The sequence below is a fragment of the Enhydra lutris genome, unplaced genomic scaffold (genome assembly GCF_002288905.1).
Source record: "Enhydra lutris kenyoni isolate GAN:26980312 unplaced genomic scaffold, ASM228890v2 scaffoldscaffold16, whole genome shotgun sequence".
In the NCBI taxonomy this organism is placed as follows: Eukaryota; Metazoa; Chordata; class Mammalia; order Carnivora; family Mustelidae; genus Enhydra; species Enhydra lutris.
In genome coordinates, this window is record NW_019154100.1 from 100659 (window position 1) to 117856 (window position 17198).

Sequence of the window (17198 nt, forward strand, 5' to 3'; positions counted from 1 at the left end):
ATAGGCGCAGGGAGGGCGGGGCCGCGCGTGCGAGGCTCGTGGCCTCACCGCAGCAGTGGCGCCTGGAGCGTGAGTGGCGGCCGAAGGCAGGTGGTAGGGCGTGCGGGCAGGCGGGCACGCGGGCACGCGCGCGTGCTGGCAGCCGAGGTCCCTCGGGAAGCGGGGGAGCGCCGACACCGCCCCGCACGCTCCGCCTGGCGGCCGGCGGCGCGCGCGAGGGTGGGGGAGGTGCGTGCGTGTGTGCGCGTGAGTGTGTGTGTGAGTGTGTGTGTTTGTGTGTAGCTTGGGTGCGGAGCGCGAGCCGCCAGTGCCCGGGTACGAGTTCCCCCGCGGTCTTCCACACCCTCCGTCGGTCCCCGCTCCTTCCCCCACGACTCGCCAGTGTCCCCACGGTAGCAAAACGAACAGGAGCATTGGAAAGCAGGTGTGGGGGGTGGGAGGGGTAGCAGCAGACAAAAGGGGCGCGGGGGTCAGCCCGCCATGGCCTCCAGGAGCCTGGGGGGCCTGAGCGGGAGCCGCGGCGGAGGCGGCGGCGGCGGCAAGAAGAGCCTCAGCGCCCGCAATGCTGCGGTGGAGAGGAGGAACCTCATCACGGTGTGCAGGTACGGCGCGGCCCGCGGCTCGTGGCGACGGGAGGGGGCCGCCGGCGCCGAGGGCTGAGGGCGAGCGCGCGAGCCCCTGGGGGTCCCTAAGACTGGGGGGCCGTGGCTCCAGTCTGTGCCGCACCGGGCGTGTCCGCGGTCGCGAGCGCCCTGACAGGGGCCTGGGTCTGGGCACCGTGAGGCCCCGGACTTTCAGACAGTTTCAGGACTGGAGCCGAGCGAGGATCAGGCTTGGGGCGGGGCTGGGGGAGGATTTGTTTTGAATGTGTCTTCTAGTGTCAGAGTGAGAGAGGAGGACAGGAAGGAAAAGCTCTTTCATTTAGTGCCCATTAAGCTGTCAGCCACGTTTTGGCGAAGTCGTCGTTTCTGTGATTGTTTACCGTGTTGCCTCAAAATCGGAATGCATTTTGTTTTTGTTTTGGCTTGTTTACGTATGTAGTCAGTTATTTCATTCCCCCAGTATTGAATATCTACTACAAGCCTGCCGTGTGTGTGTGTGTGTGTGTGTGTGTGTGTGTGTGTGTTTTCTCTCCACTTTTAAATTGCAGTGCTAGTGCAGTTTCTGCAGTTGTTATTCTGCAAGTGGGACTTGTGGAGGGTACCTAGTCTTCGTGTCAATGATTTATTCCAAGTCTCCCTTTCCTTAAAGGTTTTCTTTATTTTTTAAAAGATTTTATTTATTTATTTGACAGAGATCACAAGTAAGCAGAGAGGCAGGCGGGGGCCGGGGGGTGGGGAGAGCATGCTACCTGCTGAGCAGAGAGCAGGATGCAGTGCTTGATCCCAGGACTCTGGGATCATGACCTGAGCCCAAGGCAGAGGGTTTTTAACCCACTGAGCCACTCAGACGCCCCTCCTTAAAGGTTTTCTAATTATAAATGTAGTATTCCTTTATTCTAGGAAATACAGAAACGTAAAGTGAATAATTAGTGTCTGTATTCTGAAATAACTGATTTTTCACCAAACATCTCAGCAACAACCATTGGTAATCCTCTAAGAATTAAAAAATGACACCTTTCCCTCCTTTTCAATTTCTGTGTATTTCTTGTGTAAAAATGTATCAAGCATCTGACGCAGCATACGGATATTTATGCTGGGACTTCTATTCAATAACTTTGAGCGACTTTTTGTTTTTTTAACCTGGACTATTACGTATGTTTGCCTACATAGCAGGAAGGCTGCCTCACTAACTGTATGGCACTTTGAGCTGTAAACAGTAAAATAATGTGGACTTGGTTAAATTTACCATTTGTGCTGTCTAGGATACAACCTTTGAGGAAGACAGGTATTCAATTTTTTTTAAATCCAGGCAAATCTTTTTTTAAGTTAGGAAAATAGAACAATATGCAAGGCTGATGTATTTTACATATATTAAAGATTATGACTTGATTTTTTTAAAAGATGATCATCTTAAGCAGGATCCAACATTCTTGGGATAATGTGTTTCATAAAAGCTCCCTCAGAGTTAAACTTTACAGTGCAGTTTTTTGCTCAGTTGTCTTTTTTCTTTCTTTCTTTCTTTTTTTTAAAGTAATTCTTCATACTACAGCATCCAATGCTCAGTAAATATTTATCGATTGAATAATTTCAGTGGTGGGTACTCTTTCTTTTGCTTCTCCATTTTTGTCCTGGCTGATTTTAGGTTACTTGATGTTCATCTGCTCACTCATCAGAGGAAGGCCAGAAGAAAGGACTTGTACCTCAATCTTATTTAAATAAGATTTTAAGTTATATTTAAGACGTTTCAGGCATATCACACTGATTTGTGTGGACAGCTGTCCAGGCTTGCTGTATTTTCATTAATTTTATTTGCATGATTATTGTTTTCTATTGCAAAAAGAATATAAGTGCTGACCTCAGTTATAATTTACACATAAATTTAGTGTTGTAGCTAAAACAGATTTCAATTTTTGGCTTAGATTTCAACTAGTGTATTTATGTGGATTTACTACTAAGGCTATTCTTCACATCTGAAGAGTTGATGGTTTATATAAATTATCATCCTCCTTAATAATAATGGGAACTGTTTGATAGGCTTTGTCTAAAAGGCTTTTACTTTTTGGGAAAAAAAAGTCATTCTAGGCCATTTGGATGTTTTAAGTAGCTCTGCCTGAACAAATCAATATTTATGCATTTATGTTTCTTTGCCTTTCAAAGTTACCAAATTGTGGTATCTCACCCTTGTCTCTTAATGAACTCATTTTTTAAATTTTTATATATTAAGTTAGAGGTGATTTGATATTTAAATTGTGAAGAAGTTGGTTTAGAGTTTGAGTTCTAAGTTTACTTTGTCATTTAGTTCTATGTCCTTTAACAAGCCATGCAAACATTTCATTATCTAGTTTTCAGATCTGTAAAATCATCTTAGCCTAGATCATTAGTAACCTTCAATAACAGCCTTAAAACTAATGATAGATTGCAAATAAAATGTGTTGATACTTTCTTTTGAATTTCTCCAAATATGAGCAGGGTAATGGTAGACATATGTTTAATGGCAGCTAGATGAGGTATGTGCATTTTTCTCTCTAAACAAAAACATTTTGAACGGTGCCTTCCATTTTATGTTCCTCCACTGATACTCTAGAAAACTTGTGAACAGTTTACCAAAGCAAATCAAAACAAAATGCTCCCCCTATCACCACATATCATTCCACTGTATCTATATTATTTATACGATAATGCTTTTCTTTACCCCTTAAACAACTTAGACATATTCTCAGCTGAGTTTTAAACCTTTATGATGCAACTAAGCAATTCTTTAGGTTTAAAGCCTTGCACAAGAACAGTATTGTTATGGTGTGGAGTTTTTGAAGTGGATTGCTGGGTTAGGTAAGATAGGACCTGAATTGAATTTAATTTCTATTCATTGTGATTGTGTATGTAATTATTTCATCTCTTATTTTTGTTCTACTGAAAATTTATGCATTGTAGCCTTTAAAATACTTTTATGGTACTTAGTACTATCTTATCATCCTTTTTTTTTTTTTTTACAGATCGTGGTGGAGAGAAACTAGGTCATTTGTTGCCTCTAAATATTCCATGCTCAACTCCAGAATACTCATGGGCTGATTTTGGCTCTGTGTACCAACTAGCATTTCCCCTGCATATTCTTTACCATTTAGAACTTTGAAAAATTAATTTTTTAAAGTCCCAGGGTTTTTTTAAAATTTCTATTTTTCATCCATAGAAAATCAGGCACATTAGTCATTTTTTCTGTCATTTTATGCTTCATGTTTTATTGAAAAACTTGCATATTCTTTTGATTTTACTTCTGTTGGCAAAGGGAATTAAAATGGAAAGTCTCTTTCTGTAGGTTAACATCATTTTATGAGAAAGTTATTTAAGTATTCAGTTTATATATGCATAAACAGATTTTAATATAACATTTGTTAAACTTTTACATCAGTACCTTAAGAGAAACTCCTCACACAATCATAATTTTCCTGTCTTGTGGATAGAAAGGATTAATAAGAACCACTTAAGGAGAAAGTGTGATGATTGGAGACAAACGATGGTTTTCAAAATTCAAGTACTTCTAATAAGATGTACATAGTTATTCTTGGTTTTCTGTAGGTGAAGATATTATTTCATAATTTGAATCTTATTTCAAGTAACAGTAGGGCCTTGTTTTTCCAGTGTAGTCAGGGAATGAGGTGCTTATCTTTTCCATGTTATAAATGTGTGAGTTAAGCTTAAAATTCTCCCATCAACTATAGTGCTCTACCCAGCTTTGGTTGTGGATTGCAGTCTTCCGTATAACTGAAGCTTAGAATTTAAGTGTTTAAATCTAAGCCAAAATAAATATTAATATTTAAAACATTTTGGGTGAATCACCTTTAAAAATGTACTACACATTTTCCTATCTTCTTTAAAAAGACTCTCTAAAGGGGCACCTGGGTGGCTCAGTGGGTTAAAGCCTCTGCCTTCGGCTCAGGTCATGGTCCCAGGGTCCTGGGATCGAGCCCCATGTGGGGCTCTCTGCTCAGCGGGGAGCCTGCTTCCTCCTCTCTCTCTCTGCCTGCCTCTCTGCCTACTTGTGATTTCTATCTGTCAAATAAATAAATAAAATCTTTAAAAAAAAAAAGACTCTCTAAAAAATAATAGAATCTTTATTGAAGACTTCACTCTGAATCTGTTTCTGTGAATATGTCCTGTGTGGTGGCTGCCCTTGAGGACTCTTGAGATATAGAACTTTTTGCGACACAGCCCCAGGAAGCTTGTGTGTTTGAAGTTTTTTCCTCTGCGTTTCCATTCTGCTATTGCTTCCTACCAAGTTATCTGTTATTACAACTCTGCCTGTTTCTAGCACCTCTTTCCTTTGTGCTTCCTATCTTCACATACTTATTAGAATTGGCTGTGAACTAGGAAAGCAAGTAAGTAAATTTGTCATGTGTTTAAAAAAAAAAAAAAAAAGGCAGCCAGAGGCCTCAGTTAAGTAAGCGAGCTTTAGCACTCTGAACTCAACATTCTAGTTGATGAATAATCAGAAAAAATGTCTCTAGCTCTGTTTGAACATGGTGGGTGAACTCCAGATACATAAAATGTTAGTGTGGTTGGCAATATAATCCTTTAAAGAACTTCAAATTGAGGGACTTACTTTCCTAGTAACTATTTGCTTGAGTATGCCTCATGAGACTCTTCATACCTTGGCTAAAGTGATCATATTTTTGGCTAAAGCTCTTTTAGTCAGGTTCTGTGTAGCAGAACTTTGGGTTTGGTCTTTGATCAACATTTTTAGTTGTATTCCTTCGGAGCAGGTTCAGTATCATTTCCGAGGATTGTTAAGAGCCCTGATAGGTATTGGTGACAGAGGTAGCATGATCATCTTTTCAGCTATTAGTCCTGGATAAATTTCACAGCATGCATAGGTCATTATCTCTTTTCTTAGCTAAAATGAGTTCATACTCAGGGAAATAGCTGTCCTCCACACATGTAACTTTCCTGCTTACCTTAACTTCCCTGCTTATCTTAATTCATTGCTGATTGATAAATGTCAGAAGCTCTGTTGAAAGATTGGATATTCAAGGGGGAATATGTGAAGCTTATCCGCTCGTGTGTTCAGTCTTACGAGTTTAGAAGATCTATATCTGAGTTGGTCCAAATCATCAGAAAGCAGCTGGGTATGTAGACAGCATTGCTTCACACAATCCTATCACCACTTGCTTTTTCACAATTGTGCATTGGTAAGATTCCATCGGCCTATATTGTGTGTCATCAGAAGAAACAGTCACAGAAGGTCTTGAAGTTGTCAAGAACATTGTTTATTATATCAAAAAGTGTCTTCTTTTTGTTAAGATTTCTATGAGAAATAGCTGTCTTATTTTAGTGCCAAGAATTGTATCTCTAGGCAGTTGGTTTATTTATATCTACTGGACACAAATGTGTAACTGACAACTTCTTTTTTCTTGTAAGCTTTAGAAATTTTAGTGTTAAATCTGTGGCCAAACTTTAAAAGATATGTAGAACATGGGAGTATTGCATTTAGCATTATTCTTAGCTCACTTTGCTTTCACATTTTTCATATAAATTATTATTGACTTATAATCTGCATACAGAAAGTGCACATAGCATAAGTGTACAGCTCAGTGAATTTTTGCTAAGAGGACGCTGCCTTGTAACTAGCATTCAGGTCAAGAAAAAATATTACCTTTCATGTATTTAAATAGTCTGAAATTTTTCTCAAAAATGTTTGTAGTTGTGAAAATACATATATGTCCCTTGCTAATCTTATTCTTTTATGTTTTTATATGGTAACAGATCACTAAGTTTTTTAAATTTTCTTTTTTTGCTGATATATAGACATAAAATCAACCTTTTAAAATATTTGTCTTGTAATGTAGTAGTCTTACCAGATTTACTTATTAATTCTAACAGATTTTCTGCCATTTTTTATTTTTTTAAACTTCGAATACAGTCTTGTTATCTGCTTGTTTAAAAGTTCATGCCTTTGTTTTCTGCTGCACTGGATAACTAGAGTGTTGTGGGGCGCCTGGGTGGCTCTGTGGGTTAAAGCCTCTGCCTTCGGCTCAGGTCATGATCTCAGGGTCCTGGGATCAAGCCCCCCATCAGGCTCTCTGCTCAGCAGGGAGCCTGCTTCCCCCCCCCCCCCTGCGTGCCTCTCTGCCTATTTGTGATTGCTTTCTGTCAAATAAATAAATATAATCTTTAAAAAACAAAACAAAAAAACTAGAGTATTACAGAAAATATTAAAAATTTTGCCATGGGGTAAATGTTTGCAATCAAATGTTTTTTTCTATCAAAATATACATAATTTCTCTTCCTTTTTTTCTGGTTATGTAGTGAATTATATTGACTGACTTTTGAACGTTAAACTACTCTGGAATAAAAACACTTCATTGTGTTGTATTATCTTTTATACATATCTTTGCATTCAGTGAGTTAATATTCCATTTGGGATTTTCACCTGTATGTTCAGGGAAGAGATTTATCTGTAATTGTTCTTTCTTACAGTGTCCTTGTTTAGTTTTGTCACTAAGATTATCTGACCTTATAAAGCAAGTTGGGAAATATTCTTCAGTAGAAGAATTTGTATAGCATTAGAGTAATATTTCTTTCTTAAACTTTATAAAGAATTCACCAGGGAATAAATCTGAACTGCTGATTGTCTTTGTAGGAAGTCTCTTTAGTAACAGATTCAATTTATTTAATAGACACTACAATTCAGATTTCCTGTTTCTTCTCAAATCAGGCTTCAGTGAGTTTTTCATATATATTACCAAATTTATTCTTAAGATCTTTCAAATCTCTTCATATCTTTTTATTGTTTAAAAAAGCTATAGTAGGGGAGTGCCTGGGTGGCTCAGTGGGTTAAAGCCTCTGCCTTCTGCTTAGGTCATGATCCCAGGGTCCTGGGATCGAGCCCCGCATCGGGCTCTCTGCTCAGCAGGGAGCCTGCTTCCCTCTCTTTCTCTGCCTGCCTCTCTGCCTACTTGTGATCTCTCTCTGTCAAATAAATAAATAAAATCTTTAAAAAAAAAATCTATAGTAGGTTTCCATTTTCTTTCCTGATCCTGCTAATCTCTGTTTTTTCCATGTTTTTTCTTGGTAGGAGTTTATGAATTTTGTGTATCTTTTCAAAAGTCAGCTTTTGGCTTTGTTAATTTTCTCTGCCATATATTTATTTCTTAATTCATGGGTTTCTTTATTATTTCCTTGACTTTAAGTTCCTGTTTTTCTTTTTTTTCTAATTTCTTGAGATGGGAGTTTAGGTCATTGTTTTTTAGCCTTTCTTCTTTTCTAATATATGCCTTTTAAATTGAGATGCCCTTACTTTGGGATTGCTTACAAGATTTGAAATGTTGTATCTTTACTATTAATTAGATTAAAATGTTTTCTAATTTCTGTTGGGATTTCTTTAACTCCAGGGTTATTTAAAAATTTATTATTTAACTTTCAAACAGTGAAGGATTTTCTAGTTATTTTTAGATACTGATTTTTAACTTAATTCACTATACTTATAGAGAACATACTCTGAAAGATTTCAAACATTTGAGATTTTGTTTATGCTTGCTTTATAATACAGTATATGGTTAATTTTGATATTTCTTGTGTGTTTGAAAAATATATATAATCTGTCATTGATTGCATGTTCCATGTTAATTGTATCTAAGTATGTTAATTGTGCTTTTCATATATTCTTTATCCCTTACTAGTTTTTTATATGCTTAGTCTATCTAATTTTGTGAGAGATATGTTAAGGTCTGTCTCTGAGTATACTTTTATCTGTTTCCTCCTTTAGTTCTGTCATTTTTGCTGTCAATATTTTGTTGCTTTATTATTGGGTGTGCACAGATTTAGGATTGTGATCTCTTGGGGCGCCTGGGTCGTGCAGTTGGTTAAATATCCAACTCTTGATTTTGGCTCAGGCCGTGATCTCAGGCTCATGAGATCAAGCCCTGCATCCAGCGCTGCTTCAGATTCTCTCTCCCTCTGCCCCTTCTGCTCATATTCTCTCTCAAAAAAATAAATAAATCTTATTGTGACTTCTTCCTAGGGGTTGGATTCCTTTGTCACCATGAAATATCTTTTTTTATCTCTAATATTGTTACTGCCTTAAAGTTTATTTTGTCTGCTATTAATATAGTTAAAACAGCTTTCTTTCAGTTAATGTTTGTATGGTGTCTCTTTTTCCATCCTTAACTTTTAATCGTTTTGTTCTTAAATTTAAAGTGTCTCTAGTAGGCAGGATAGAACTGAGTTTGGGTTTTTATCTAGTCTTTTATTTAGAGTATTTAGCCCATTTACATTTAATGTTACTGTATTTGGGTTTATAGCTATCATTTTACTCTTTGTTTTACGTTGAATTTTTCTCTTTCCTTGCCTTCTTATATATCAGTATTTTTTTAAATTCCACTATTCTAGTTTTTCTCTAAGTGAAGTTGTTAGTCATAAATTTTTTTTCTTATTTTGTATTTATGTTAGGTTCCCATTCTTTTGGCAATTACTCTTGATTTATCACAGTGTAATATAAATTAATTTATTCATCATCCTATACACTTTGTCTATATATATTTTAAATTCTGCAAGTATCTTTTATTGCTGTATTTATACTTGATATTCAGTTAATACACATTTGCATTTACCTACATATTTACCCTTGCCATTGCTCTTCCATCAGGTTTGGAAAAATTTTGGCTATTATCTTTTTATGTTCTGGTTACATGTATGTTAAATTTTACCAGGGTCCACTTGACTTAGGTTCTTTCTTTTCTGTATCTTCTCTTCTTTATTCTCTTTCTGCTTCAGTTTGTATATTTTCTATTGACTTCTTTTCCTTTTCATAAATCTTGTCTTCTACTGTTTCTCATCTACTGAGTAAATTAAATGAGTTTTTAATTTTAGATAGTTCTCGAATTTTGATTAGATTCTTTTAAAATAGACTCTAATCCTCTTATAAAAATATGTATCTTTTTATCTATATCCATCTTTTCCTCTTCCCTAGGTCATATTAATCATAGTGTATCCTAATGTTTTCATCACTAATTTAGAATATTTATATCATCTTACATCTCTTTTGAGTTTTCTCTCTTCCTATCTTTGTCATGTAGTCTTATTTTTTTGGCATATCTAGATTTCTTTTATTGAATGCCAGATAGTATGAAATTTTTTCAGCACTTTTGTTCTTTAAGTGCTATTATACTTACCCTTTGTCAACCATTATGTCAAAAGTATTCATCAGAACATAACATAAAGTAGAAAAAGACCACAGAAGAGTAAACAGGTGGAGTGCACCTGTCAATTTGAAGAAAACATGGTCAAGAGCATAGTAGGGTCCATGGCTCATAATACAGGGTAGTGCTCACTTTCTTTACTAATGTTATCTTCTTCTGGAAGCTAGAGTGGTAGCTGATCACCTTCATCTAGTCAGGGATGGTGCCAAATCCAGGCTGGATTTCAACACTGGTAAGTCTTGCTCAGCCTTTCATTTGCCCCTGACCATCCACGGTTTTAAACATAGATTTGGTATATTTTTCAGCACCCTTTCTCTGATAGTCCTAAACTATTATTTTGTTTTCTGGAACTATCAAATGCTATAGTCTGTTAATCAGAGGCTTTCTGATTAGGATTTTAGTCTTCTGATGACAAGAAGGTGTTTGAGACCTTCCCAGGTCTCCTTCAGAAGCTTTCCTGGTATTTCTGTTCCTAGCAGCCTTCTGTGGGAGTTAGCCCTGCCACACTCAGAACTAGCAGTCAATCCTGGGTAAAAGCATCTATAGCAGTGCACTGATTTTTGGCTTTCCTCTTTCTGGAGTCTTAAACCTCTCTAATTCCTACTGTTTCAGTCACTCTTTGCAGGCTTCAAACATATGATTCCTGTAATTCCTCCCAGTTTTTCTAGCTGGACTCTGTACATGGGTCTACCACCATTCCATCTTGCTTAGTCTGTTCCACATTATTCATCTTCCCCAATTTTAATTTATGCAGCCAACTGATGGTATTTTATATGCCCTCATAAGCAATCTGAAGTCTTTTCTGGAATAGGTTATATAAATAAATATAGCACCAATTATGCTGTAATCTAGTTATCTTTTTGTCTTTTACTAGAATGTGAATTTCTCAAACACTGGAATCCGTTTACTCAGCATCTAGTTTATTTCCAACATTTAGTGCATAGTAGGCATGTTTATCAAATGAGGTAGCTATAACTAGTGAAGAATAATAGCAGTGGATGACATTTCCAAAATAAGGTTGAAGGTTGAATTAGAAAATCATGATCACTTATTTTTTAAAAGTCACTCTAAATGTGATTTTTAAAAAATCACTCTAATGATTACTCAGAGGAGTTTTAAATGTCTAATAGTTTCAGTAGTAGAATTTGCTTTCTTCTCAATGGAGTTATGCTAATTGAATTTAATGTGGAAATAGAAAAATAAAAATTTATCTCTTCCAGTGTTTGAATAATAGTTTTTTTAAAAAGGTGAGGCTGAGCTAAACAAATTTTTTTTTAGTATTTCCTTACCAAAGCATCTACTCTAATTTTCAATTCTATAGAGCTTATTTCACGAAAATGGGTAAAAAATATAAAATGCATACTGTTTTGAAAATATTGTCTAAGGGCGCCACCCACTGGGTGGCTCAGTGGGTTAGGCCTCTGCCTTCTGCTCAGGTCATGATCTCAGGGTCCTGGGATCGAGTCCCGCATCGGGCTCTCTGCTCAGCAGGGAGCCTGCTTCCTCCTCTCTCTCTCTCTGCCTGCCTCTCTGTCTACTTGTGATCTCTCTCTGTCAAATAAATAAATAAAATCTTTAAAAAAAAATATTGTCTAAAAGAAAATGCACAAAATGCACACATTTTTTGCCTTAAATAAAATCACATTGTCCATTTTTTCTGGTAATGGTGATTGTCCTTAGAAGAGGGTAACAGTATCCCCCATATATTCAAATTTAACATTTGATTTTGAAATTTTTAATTTCTCTTAGTACTTACACTTAAAAAATTAACACATCTTTTGTATTCTAGATTAAGTCTCAGAATTAATACTAAAATGTAAGTTAAGGGACACCTGGGTGGCTCAGTTGGTTAAGTGTCTGTCTTTGGCTCAGGTCGTGATCTCAGAGTCCTGGGATTAAGACCTGTATCAGGCTTCTTGCTTTGTGGGGAGCCTGCTTCTTCCTCTCTCTGCTCTGCCTGCAGCTCCCCCTGCTTGTGCTCTCTTTCTGTTTCTGACAAATAAATAAAATCTTTATATATATAAAGATTTTATTTATTTATACATATGTATGTATACACACATATGTGTGTATGTAATACATACATGTAAACATACATGTATATAAAAATTTTAATAAAATTAAAAATACGAAGCAACTGTGTTTAACATCTGAGGAAGATACATTAATTTATTTCATGCATGCAGAATATGCTTTTTGGAGGAAAAATATTAGATGAGCATTTATGACTAGTAATGAAAATTCTTTAATATGCTCTTCATATATGAAGCAATTTCTATTTCAGTCAGATTTATTTTATATTTAAACCTAACATTGCTAGAATTCAAACCCAAATATATCTGGTTTCAAAATACATTGTGCTTTCCTCTTAGGCGCTTCCTTCAGTGTCTCTGGCTACATATGAACTGGTTCTAAATCATGCATGGGTATCTGTGTTTGTATTTGAGCCGTAGAATCAGAAAATGGGAACCTTCATTTTCTTAGCGTTTCTGGTATTCATAAACCATGACTGCTTCCTATTAAGTCCTTTAGAAGATGAGTTTACACACAGACACTTGAAATTCTTGCCTCTTTTTTCTGTGTTTAGATGTTATTCAGTGAAATACTGGTGCTCTAAAAAGAAAGGGAATATGTGCTAACATTTAGTAATTTTTGTGTAAGTTGAAAATTAAATACTTTATGTATGGTATCTCTTCTAATTGTCACAATAATTTGGTAATTGATTACTGAAGAAACTGAGGTTCAGAGAGGTTAAGTGTCTTGACAGGAATGGATAACAGCAGAGCCAGGTGTGAATCTAGGGCCTTCTGATATTAAAGCCTCTGTTCTTTCTATTGCTGTATTGCTGCTGTGAACATCTAGTTTACTAGTTTACTGATGTTAAAATATGTTTCTTGAATATTCTTGTTTGTTATTGGATAAAGAGTGTTTGGATTCCAGAAGGATAAGAAGTCTAAGGGTATAAAGTATTCTTCATTAAAATGATTTTAATTGGGAGTTCTTTCATATAAGAGACTTAGTAAGTTAATTTATGTTAAGATGGGAAGTTTTCCTGGTTTGTTAGCTTTCTAATTTTAGATGTTTGTTTTTGGTATTTTTTTTTTTTTTTTGGAAAATTTTTTTTTTCCCCCCCCCCCGTTTTTTTTTTTTTAAATATAGTGCATCTAATGTTATTTCTCATGTTGGGCAATCTGTTGTCATCAGTCTTCTTATATAGTAATACAAGATGTTAATTATTTAGTATCTCATCCTTAAAGTACTTAGATTAACAATTCTCTTTAAAAGAACTTTTCCCAACATATAGTACATTATTGGTTTTTGATGCAGTGTGTTGGCTAACTGAACATAATAAAAATAAATAAATTACTAAAGAAATAAAATAGTGCACTTCACAGGTGCTTAATAAAAATAAATAAATAAATAAAAGTACAGAGAGGGAAAATATTTTAAAATACACTTTTCTGGGGAACCTGAGTGGCTCAGTGGGTTAGAGCCTCTGCCTTTGGCTTGGATCGTGGTCCTGGGGTCCTGGGATCGATCCCCACATCAGGCTCTCTGCTTGGTAGGGAGCCTGCTTCCCTTCTCTACCTGTCTCTCTGCCTACTTGTGATCTCTGTCTGTCAAATAAATAAATAAAATATTTTAAAGAAATAAAATAAAATACACTTATCTCTCTCTTTTTAATTTTTACATAGGGTAAAAATTTTATTTTTTTTTTATTTTTTTTTTTTTTTAAAGATTTTATTTATTTATTTGACAGAGAGAAATCACAAGTAGGCAGAGAAGCAGGCAGAGAGAGAGAAGGAAGCAGGCTCTCTGCTGAGCAGAAAGCCCGATGTGGGGCTCGAACCCAGGACCTGGGATCATGACCTGAGCCGAAGGCAGCGGCTTAATCCACTGAGCCACCCAGGCGCCCCAAGGGTAAAAATTTTAAAAATAGTCAAGACTATAATAAGTGAGAGACTTAGGCTACCATTTCAGATAAATTGATTGGGGCTTTTTTTTCCTGTGCTCCACTGGCAACAGAATGGATTTGGCCTGTGATAGTAGTTGTAGACTCCTGCTAAAAGGATATGTGTAAAGAATTTTTTTTAATTATAAAAAGATTAAAATTACAGAAAAATTAAAGTGAAGTACACATGATTTTTGGGAATTCTTACTTTCATAATACTTGAAAAAAGACAAATTTCTGATTCTAAAATTTTTTTTAGTTTCTGGTATAAAATAAAAGAATAAGTTATTATCCATAGTTACTGATATACATGTCCTTGTTGATTATTGATGATGGATACTGTATTAATGGCAGAAGATAGTTACCTGCCCCTTTGATAAAGACCACTAGCAGTAATAAACATTATAAGGAATTCTGTAATTTTGGTGTGAAATAGTGGAAAGAATTTTATTGCAGGATTTGGATAGTTATGTTCTACTTAAAAATATAAATTATGAATTACTTTTCTGAAATCCTTTTCATTTTGAAATGTGATGATTCTAGATGCTTTTATGTACTTTGGTTATCTTCAGATATAATTCTGTGGTGAAGAGATTTAATGGTATAGGTAAGAAAATCTGTTTTGTGGGACATTTATGGTTTGTTTTTTTTTTTTTTTTTAAGAGGGATAGAGAGTGGCAAGGGGTTGCGGGAGGACAGAGGGAAGAGGAGAGAGAGAATCCTAAGCATGCTCTACAACCATTGCAGAGCCTGAAGGTGAGCTCCATCTCACAACCCTGAGGCTATGACAAGAGCCCAGATCGGGTCAGATGTTCAACCAACCGAGCCACCCTGGCACCCTGAAATTTATGGTATTTGAAACATTTTGCTTATTGTAAGGGGATAGGAATATATTTTTTCCTACTGGGTCATTCTGCATGTATGTGAATATATATGTATATATGACTAATGCAGAGCCTTAAATATTAAAGGCGGATTTCTACTTTTTAACAGTTTCTTTCCAGTAATGTAGAAATTTAAGAGAGTACTAATTTTATTATTTTGTTTTCACATTTTTACTTTTTAATTATTTATGGTTAAAATTGTGTACAAATCTATGACTCATGGGAGGAATTAGTTTAACGTACTGTAATGAAGATCTTTTAAACATAGTTTGGGTAACTATCTCATTTTTTCTGGTATGTCGCCAAAGAGAAAAAGGTAGTTTGTGCTTTCTTAGGTTCGACGGTTTTATTTACAATCATTCTTTCCTATTTCTGACCTAACAAAAATTTTCTTTGGGCATTGAAAGGAAAAGAGAATCTGTTTAGACAGAGACATTTTAAAAACTGTGCCTCAGGGGCGCCTGTGTGGCTCAGTGGGTTAAGCCTCCACCTTTGGCTCAGGTCATGATCTCAGGGTCCTGGGATCAAGGCCCTCCTCAGGCTCTCTGCAAAGCAGGGAGCCTGCTTTCCCCTCCCTCTGCCTGCCTCTCTGCCTACTTGTGATCTCTGTCTTTGTCAGATAAATAAATAAAATCTTAAAAAAAAAAAAAAACCTGTGCTTCATTACATGACCCTTTTATGTACATTTTTGAATTTTTAATTCTTATGTAAAAGCTGTTACTTAGACTTGGATTTGGTATTTTTAGACATTCATCAAATTGTCATTTCATTATTTTAAAATCAGTCCTTTTCAGGAAATAGATGACTAATATTAATGTCATCATTTATCAGGAAATAGCTCAGCATCTGTGTTATATTTTTTTAGATGTATTGAAATTCTTTTTACAGGTTTGGTTTTTATAGCACATCTTAGCTAGTTACTGTGTTATGGAGGAAAAGATTCTCATTATTTTGGCATAATGGAGCTAGCTACATAATTCTAGAGAAATAAGTGTTGAGTGGGAAGACTTGGCTTGCTAGAAGTAAAACATGGATTCTGAGGAACTGAGTTACCTTCTGAAATTTTGATTTGTGTTGGTAGGAGGAGAATAGGATATAAATTGTTGGAGGCCACGGCACGGTTGGAGTCGTGGATCAAACCAGGCCCTGACTTGTGTCTCCTTTAAAGTCCGGACACTTTGATAAGGGGTTAAGGACGGGATAGTTCAGTAACACTGAGAAAGGGTCTGTGCTATGTGTCGTGCGCTCGCGTATGTGACTTCCCACACGTTCTCCCTACAGAAGGGAACAATGTGGTCAGGGTCATGAATTCTTAGTTGGTCCTTGTTGTTCCTGTACCTCCCATAACCCACTCCCTGGTTGATTGTCTTGCTAATGGCATTAGCCAAGACTACCTGGCATCACGAGGTTTGCTTGTAGTTAATGTAAACTTGTTATAGGAACTTGCGGTCATCTGACTAGATACTGGTGTATTACTCCTCCTATTGTGGTCTGCCTTATAAATGCTTGTAAGATGTAGAATAAAATCGGTACTGTTGGGCATCATCCTCAGTGCTCCTCCTGCCCCCATCTCTTTGTCTCTTAATTTCTTTTCACCATCCTTTTACCCTCACGTTCCTGGTCGATTTGTCGTGCCGGCCCCAACAAGAAATGATGAAGCAACGGCAGGAAACGTTATTTTTTCCCCTTATCAACCTTGATGTAATAGAATATTTCAAATGCTTTCTCACCCTTAAATATCTTCATGCTTGGAAATACCAGAATTTGTGTCTAAAGGTATGCTTTAGGATATCTGGACTTTGTTTTTATTTTTATTCAGGTGTTGGATTAAAAGTAATTTAGTGTTCTGAGATTTACCACCCTAGGTTTTCGTCAGGCAAATAGTGTCTTCTGTAGGAATACAAGCTACTGATAAGATAATAAAAAGATGCATATATTTTATTGACGAATGATGTGTGTATGGCTCTTGGTGCTTCAAAAATATATGTATTAATATCCATGGTCTTTCTTCCCATTATAATTTACAATGTGGATAATTTGTTAGGATTTTGTATTATTCCTGAAAGATAATAGTGACAAAAATCTTATCAGATTTTTATTGGTAGAAATTGAATATTCAGGGGCACATGGGTGGCTCAGCTGGTTAAGCCTCTGCCTTCAGCTCAGGTCATGATCCCAGGGTCCTGGGATGGAGCCCACATCAGCTCCCTACTCAGCAGGGAGCCTGCTTCCCCCTCTCCCTCTGCCTGCTGCTCCCCCCCAACACTCTTTCTCTGTCAAACAAACAAACCAAATATTCAAACATAGCTCTTTTTTTTTTTTTTAAGATTTTATTTATTTGACAGACAGAGATTACAAGTAGGCAGAGAGGCAGGCAGAGGGGTGGGGGTAAGCAGGCTCCCCGCTGAGCAGAGAGCCCGATGTGGGGCTCTACTCCAGGACCCTGGGATCGTGACCTGAGCTGAAGGCAGAGGCTTTAACCCACTGAGCCACCCAGGTGCCCCCAAACATAGCTCTGTTTGATGAAATAAGTACTGTGTTATTTTTAAGTAAAATTTTCAGTTCATTT

At 36.7% G+C, this 17198-nt stretch overlaps 1 protein-coding gene across 3 annotated transcripts in view; it reads left to right on the forward strand.

Moving 5' to 3' along the window:
• Positions 1-480: 480 nt before the first annotated feature.
• The window catches only part of LOC111147344 (RUN domain containing 3B), a 137591-nt gene continuing 120873 nt past the window's right edge, over positions 481-17198 (forward strand). For all 3 annotated transcript variants that reach the window (XM_022503343.1, XM_022503344.1, XM_022503345.1), the window contains exon 1: positions 481-602. In XM_022503343.1, the coding sequence (XP_022359051.1) occupies positions 481-602 (122 nt within the window). The remainder of the gene's footprint in view (positions 603-17198) is intronic.